Source organism: Acanthisitta chloris, unplaced genomic scaffold (assembly GCF_000695815.1).
Source record: "Acanthisitta chloris isolate BGI_N310 unplaced genomic scaffold, ASM69581v1 scaffold128, whole genome shotgun sequence".
Classification (NCBI taxonomy): Eukaryota; Metazoa; Chordata; class Aves; order Passeriformes; family Acanthisittidae; genus Acanthisitta; species Acanthisitta chloris.
This window is the reverse complement of record NW_008686449.1, coordinates 101,357-109,479: the sequence shown is the minus strand read 5'-3', so window position 1 is coordinate 109,479 and position 8,123 is coordinate 101,357. Positions and strand designations below refer to the sequence as shown.

The 8,123-nt window shown below is 34.2% G+C and overlaps 1 protein-coding gene across 1 annotated transcript in view; it reads right to left on the bottom strand.

Annotated features, from left to right (window-relative positions):
- Positions 1–200: 200 nt before the first annotated feature.
- Positions 201–8,123, bottom strand: part of LOC103807406 (mitochondrial inner membrane protease subunit 2-like) — a gene marked incomplete at its 5' end in the record, with an annotated part of 85,346 nt that continues 77,423 nt past the window's right edge. The window contains one exon of the mRNA XM_009080134.1: positions 201–320. Within this exon, the coding sequence (XP_009078382.1) occupies positions 201–320 (120 nt within the window). The remainder of the gene's footprint in view (positions 321–8,123) is intronic.

Here is an 8,123-nt window from a genome sequence, read left to right as displayed (position 1 = left end):
AACAACAGAACAAACAAACAAAAACCCCAAAGAACTTTACACTTAAAGTGGCACTGTAACATGAATTTGCCATGTGTATTTGCTCATACGGTACCTGATATCACAGCACACTTGGCAAAACTCTTACAAGTGATGGCATAACCACAGCAACTCTTCCTGGTTAAACTTCATGGCAGTGTTTTCCTGCCTGAACATTTAGATCACTGTTGCTCTCTGTGCAGTGGTTTGCGCTCTGGAGGTAGCATTGGCTGTAACTTCTGCCAGCGTTGTGGAGGCCAGAGAATGTGAGTAGCTCGAGCATGTAGAAGTCCAAGAGAAACCTGAAACCAAAATAGAAAGCAGAGAGATTAATGCATAATGCAAACAAATTCAAATGTGAAAAATACAAAGTACATGATGAGAATACAAAGCAGAGAACTTTGCATGCATGAGAAGTGTCTCATGCATGTAATGAGGGGAAAAGAAAATTTCTTCAGGGACAATTTGCTTTGCTTTTTTTTAATAAAACATTTTGTGACTCAAAACCGCTTGCTGAAATGCACTGTCTGTAACAAAGCAGAACTAGGAATGATTTTTCATTTTCAAGAAAAACAGCTGCTCAAAACAGGTGAAGCATTCTATAACCCACATAAAGCCTTTGGTTATTAGCTATTCTGAGTCCACAGAAAAAAAATTCAAGTATCTATTCTGAATATGTTAAACAGAGCCCATGTCTTGGGTTTGACCTATGTACACTAACCACTTGAGGATAGTGGCTTTTCTAAACATACTGTGCTTTCTATTTACCATTGTCCTTCAAAATTCCATTTTGTCTCCAAACAAAAATGGAAATTACTGTGAATTGTAAATATTTCCCCAAGGATCAAAATGTATTTCTCTACAGACAAAATACTTTTGTAGTGTTAGGACTGCTTACACTTAATTCATATGTTTTGTAAATATGGTCTAGTGGGAAAGTGCCCCTGCCCATGGCAAGGGGGATTGTGACTAGATGATCTGTAAGGTCTAACCCCTAAAATTCCATGATTCTATGATTCTATGTTTTGTCATCTTATTATTTATTATTGCTTTATTTCAATAATTTTCCTTCACTAATATCTTACTTAAATAAATCAAAGTCAATATGGATATTGCTTACAAATTACTCACAGGTGACATAGTTTAGATAACTGAAATGCTTAGAAAACCTTAAGAAAATTACAAACAAGGGTTTTTTTCATAAATGATATGAAGTGCCTAAGACTAAGAGTAACAATAGAACAGTCACAATTTCAGACTGAGATAAAACAGGACTACAATGTCCATACTTAATATTGAAATTAAGTAATTTCATATGGAGCTAATAACAGCTAATTTGAAAAGCCTGTAGGAGAGACTTCTGCATCTTAAATTATTTGTTAAGACTTCTAGAAATGACAGTAAGTAATAAGCATCCCATGCCAATGGAAAAGCTATAAACATGACTAAAAAAATGGTTAGAAATACTGGAATGGCTGTCTGTGAAGAGATAAAATGACTCACATTTCTGAAGAGACAGCATGGCTAGAAGTCTATAAAATGATGAATGGCAAGGATTAAAAATAAAGCATAGGCTTTATTTGCCTCATGTAATCATTTCTTATGAGGAAGCATTGATGATATTATCTTAAAGAATTTTAAAGCCAACAAAAAGAAAATGTTTCTTCAAAGTATGCATAATTACATCATACTTGCACACATTATAGAGGATACCAAAGAGACCAGAAAAAAACACTAACCAAGGGAAAAAATATATACTTGTTTTGTTCTTATGCTTTAATGATCTGCTATTGGCTGTTGTCTGAGCCAGGAGTTATATGTATTTCTGGTTTGAACTTGTACATTGCTGCTTAAATTTCTCATTAAACTCAATTCTTCAGTTCTCTTCCATTTCTCATTAAAAAGAAAAAAGACTGATTTTAGTAAGCAGGTAATTCAGCATTTTATGCAAATAGACACCAAATAGGCCCCTAGGAATATCTTCAGCTAATTTTCTTGATTTAATTTCATAGGATTAATGTATATTCACCCAACTCTCTCTACTACATAATCAAATCAGTGAAGCTGAAGTAGTATATATCTAATTCCACATTCTGTAGTCTGATGAAGCAGGTGCTGAATTACTTGAATATAATTTGGTTACTTAATTAGCCATGATATATAAAAGAATCTGAAGTAGATCACTGAAATTGCAGTTTAGTATCACATTTCAGTTGCTAGATCCCTTGCAGGGACCACTTGTTTCCCAGATCCATTGCAGCTTTTTTTCCTACATTTAAGCAAAGAATAGCTTGCTAAGTGAAAACCCTTTCAATAGGATTGAGCAACATTTTTTTATGTATTGACACAGTTTTGTGTAGTTTGGTGAATAGTTATGGAATTCACAGCATCTTTTATCCTAATTAGCCCATAAAGTGGGCTGCAAATATAATATTACCATGTTGATTTTTTTCCCTGAGTATACAGCATGATAGCACACACATTATAGGCTGGTGCCAAAATATAAAACCACAGCAAATCCCACCACTGCATATAAAATGTGACAGCATTAGTACAGAGAAAAATGTTAAAATACTCTTTTCAAACACAAATAACATCTCATTTTCAAAGCTCTGTGTTTTTCTCAGTGCATTGCTTGTTACTGATGTCAGCAGGAGGTCTGCAAACAGGCTGAGAATATAATAAATGAATCAAAACTTGGTTTAAGCTGAGGCTGGGAAGAATTTTGCCCAGAGGATTACTTCTACTGACCATCATCTGCCTTGAAACTAATAAAGAAATCTCCTTCCTATAAACCTGATTTACAGGGCAACATGACTAGAGTTAAAAAGGAAAAACAGATATTGCTGGGGGATGGAAGCCTTTACAAAATAACAAATTACAATGATGCTATAGGGCTTCTTTTATAATAACTAAAAGGGTCACTTTAAAAGCACCTTGATGTTTGACTTCTGCAATATAAAAACTTTTAATAACTTTTTTCCATTGCCTATTATTATTCTGTAGTTACCGCAGCAGCCATGAATTTCACTGAGGAACAGAATTGTTCCCAGAGAATAACTTGTTCTTGTTAACAGGTTTATTCTCATCAAGGTTAGACACAGAGAAAGGGTGAACTGAGAGGCTATGCTTTCCATTGTAACAGTGAAATACTGAAATAATCTCTTAAAAAAATAGATTGATCGCTTCTCTTACAGACATTATTTTCTCCATTGACTTAAGAAAATAAGTTTATCCCCTTCAAATATTGTCTTAACTGTAAGAAAAGTCAGCACCTTAGAGGCACAAATTCTTTGAGGAACATATTTCATTTACAGACACAAGTAAGAGATGCAAGCAATCCAAATAGCTGGGGTTTATTTCTACATTTGGATCTATTTGTTATTCTTGCTGCAGCAACAACAGACACTACATTGAATTGAATCCATATTATTGTCCCTAACCTGAGATGTTTAGGCATTTGTTTACTGTTTTTATGCACAATCTTTGAATATTAAGTTGAACAACCAAGAAGTCAGTCAGTTACCACAGCAATTTTATCTACAAGATGAATTTTGAATTAATAATACTGTTTTAGACTATTACTGTGATAAAAGCATACTTCCTCAGAGTCTGCTTGTTGTTAGTATGTTAGTTGTATAGAGACTGATTAGTTTTGGCACTGCATTAGGGATAGATAAGTCTAAGATTGATAACACTATCTGCAGTGGTATTTATAACAATCTTGCTCATTCTGTCCTAACAGGCTGGCATTAACGCACCTTTATTAGTACAGAGGCTTATATATCACTTCCTCTTGTTTCAAAATACATCACCACAATGGGAAAAGCAGCATTCAGACTGTACAAGAATTGTGTATACATATAGCATACAGTGAAGCACATTAAAATTCCTGTGGAAATACAGGTGTTTGGTTAGGATCTCAAGAAAAGGAAATGTCCAGATAAGGATGTGACCCTAACAAGGATATTCTCAGCTTTCCCAGAGTATGCAAAGTCTATCCAAACTTCTATATCCAAGTACTGCAGTAACTAATTTTGAGCTCACTTTGTATTTGGAGCATTCTCCACAGATTTCTCTTTGCTTTTTTTTTCCCTTGAAGCATCTTGATTTTGCTATAGCTTAAACAGCCACAATTTCAAATTCTGTAACATTGCAACAAGGAAGCACAGCACCACTAAATATAGCCTGAGAAACAGCAATGAAGAACTAAAAAACCCAAGCCTTTAAAACTTTATCTGAAGTTAGACTTCCTAACTGGTCAGTGTGCGAATTGGAAGTAATAACCATTGAATCACAGAATCACAGAATACTTAGATTGAAAAGACCTCTAAGATAATTGAGTCTAACCATTAACCCACTGTTCACCACTAAACCATATCCCCAAGTGTCACATGCCTTTTGAACACTTCCAGACATGTGATGAGAAAAGGAGACAAAAAAGAGTGGAAGAATATTAGTACATCTCTTATCATAGCCCTATATCAGATATAGTGACTACAGCCATTGCCAGTAACAAGCTGTAGACCTCAGATACGTCCTGCAAGGCCTCGTGCCTGCAGGTTTGATTCAACTTCTTGAGCTGCAACAATTTTGATAATGATAGGTGACTATTGACTGATTCGTTACAGTTTTGCTTATACCACTTATATTTGTTTATATTTACATAATCTTGTGGCATAATCAGAGTTTTTACATATATATTAAAAAGGAATTAATCTGTGTAGAATGAAATGTTTATGACCTTCACATAACAATAAAGTTTTCATGACTGTAGGCATGGTTTAATAAAGACAGACCATAAAAACCTAGCAACGGTCATTGAAAAAACAACTGACTGAAACAAAGATTTTAAGGCAAGCAAGGAGAAATAAAGAGTGGAGAATAACAAGTAATGTAACTAAAATAAAATGAAATATACAATAAATATGGACAAAAAGTGATGTTGCCAAACCACAAAGAAAATAACAAAGAAAAATGTTAGAAAATGTGCTAAATTAGTAGAATTGAGAGTGAGGAAGAAGAAACCATCAACATCACAATACTCCTAGTGAAGAATTCTGGATGCACCTCACAAAACCACCCTTTTGGCTTCATTTTGAGGAGGATGGGTACTGCCAACCTAGGGATCTAAAAGGGCAGCATAAACATTGAGAAAAAGGTAGATACTTGGAAGTGGTCGCACGCCATTTTTATACTGCTTAAATGAGATTTATTGCGGATTAATTTGATAATTTGGAGTGCAATGGGTAACTGAACTAACACTACTAACAGTCTAAGTAAAGCCCTGTAAATTGCTGTGATTTTAAAGCAGCTGTGAATTAGTGGCTACACATATCATCTAAGTTTGCTGTTTTGCTTACAACAAAGTTTTGACTGTAACATTATGTTACTTTTGGTTTTCTAACTGAGACTACATAAACTTTCAATAAGTGCTGCAAAGTAGAGACAGATTATCTTCCTTTTCCTCATTTGACATGTCTTTTCATAATTTTCCTAAACCAAAATGATGATTTTTATGAAATCTTGATAAACACATTTCAGTATTTCTTCTGTTTTAAAAAACCAACCAACCAAACCCAAACCCCCGCAAACCAAACAAAATTAGAAAATTAAGTAGACTTTCACTATTTCCTCAGAATGTATTTTGATTTGGGGGGATTGTGACTGAAATTTACCTTAGTTATTTCAATGAAAACCTGAAATACCTGTGAAACATTTACATCTTTGTGACAGGAGGTGCTGTAATAATCACATTACAAAGTATAAAATTACATAAGAAACCTGGGACTGTCTAGATCAGTCACAGATGACAATAATAATAAAAGGTTATAGGAAGTAAATAATAAAACACCTGTAATACTTAACATTGGATCAGCACAAAAATCCTCTCTGAAGGTGTACTTGAATAAGTACTTGAATATGAATGTACTTCTGAAGAAGAATAAATAGCAAAAAATACTAGCTGAAAACTGATATTATTTCATCATAAGTCTAGAGAAATTTCAATACTCCTGTCTTCTGGTCTTATTAATAAACGCTTAAATGGCACACATCCTCTAAAATACCACTGAAAGAGAGCAAGAATAGCTACCCAGCAACATAGAAACAGAATTAAACTACAAGTGCCACAGATTATAACCTGTGTTCTAGAGAACTTTCATCAACAGCTGGAGAATCACAATTTAAAAGGTATATATCAGCCTCTTGATTTCTAGAGTCACTTTTTCTTCAATCTCTTGAGATGAGTTATATTCTAGCAATACTGTAAGGCCTGGCAAATGCTGTGGTTTTTTCTTCAATCTCTTGAGATGAGTTACATTCTAGCAATACTGTAAGACCTGGCAAATGCTGTGGCCAGTGATAAACATGCAAACACAAAAAAACCCAAGATTTTCTCAAACCAAAAAGATACACAGTGATAAACATGCAAACACAAAAAAAATAAGATTTTCTCAAACCAAAAAGATACGAAACAATAGAAACAATCACAGTGTTTCAAATTATGTTTTCTATTCTCTGAGGTAATATATTCTTATTACATTTTTTTCTTCATATACAGGTTAGTAAAGCTTTACGCAGTCTTTCATATGGACAGCACTAATCTTCATATACAGGTTAGTAAAGCTTTATGCAGCCTTTCATATGGACAGCACTATGGAACATCAGCTGTATTCAAAATTTTCTTCTCAAATTTTCTGTTTCATAACACAAAGTCATTATGGATGGGTGGGAATAATTCTAGAGGAGTAGAAGTTTATTCTGACTATATTTTGCTGGCTGGATACTTGCTACTCCCCATAGAGGTTGTGAAAGGAGCCAGTACACATTAGGTGGAAAATCCTTTAATATGGAGAAATCTTGGGTGACTTAGAGACAGCACCATTTGAGCAGATGTGGAGCTTCAATGAATTTTTCCACATCTAGTAGTTCATAGGCCTGTTATATATATCCTATTAGCAAGCAGCTGTAGTTTGACTACCTGAAATTCTGAAAGATTAGGAATGCCAAATTTGCTTGGAGATTGAAAACTGTGTAAAGGGACCATGTTAATGAGAAAGGTGAGAAAAAGGTCTAGCATATTTCAGCCCCCTAAATCTCAAAGAAAACCTCAAGACAGAAAGACTTAGGCAACTATGCCATGTTTCAGCCATAACCCTAACAAAAATATATAGCATGGGATAGCTATCTGTGTCGAATTAGATTGCTTGTCTTTAAGAAAGGTTATGGCACTGGGTTTTGATATTAGATTGTAGCTGTAAAATAGTCTCACAGAGAACTGTCCCAGTAAATTAGTATCTTCAAAAAATCCATACTTTAATAGAAAGTAAACATGATTGCTATTACATTTCATTTTTTGTACATGGTTGAACTTTGAAACAAGTACTATCAAGTGCAGTAGAAGGAAAAGGGCTCAATAAAAATAAAATCCTGTGGATTACAGTAAAATCCCAAAGAAACCACTTTCTGTAGTAGAAGTATCTGAGATAATGAACAATGGCAGAAGAAACAAACATCCTTCACCTCCTTCTTTTATGAATCTAAGAATAGCACAAATATTAGCATCAATAGAATATTTTGTAAATAAAGCCACACCACAACAGATGTTCTTGAACTTAGCTCACTGAAGGTTGACATAAGATGCCAACTAACTCATGAATAGAGTGATAGATTCCTTTCAACTACATATCAAAGCGCTAGCGTCTTCATCGTTCTTTCTTCTTGTAACTGAACAAATCAGACCTAATGGAGCCACACAGACCCAGTGACAAACAAAAGAATGCAGCTTATCAATTTTGTTAGCAAGTGTTCCATTACAGTTCCATTAATTTGATAGCTGAAGCAGCATCTCCAGTTGCAGATAAGCATTGTCTACGTGCTTTCTTTCACAGAGCTAGTATATAGTCAATAAAGGTCCTAATTAAAGTTATCACATTTAGATGTTACTTTAGATGGAAAAAAATATTGTAAAAATCTGAAACCATACGACAGTCAATGTAAAAAAATTTGAAACAGTGAAAATATACACTCAAAAGTGATGAACATATACTACACACATATGCACACACAACTGCAAAATAACATGTAAAAGAGAGAAATATATT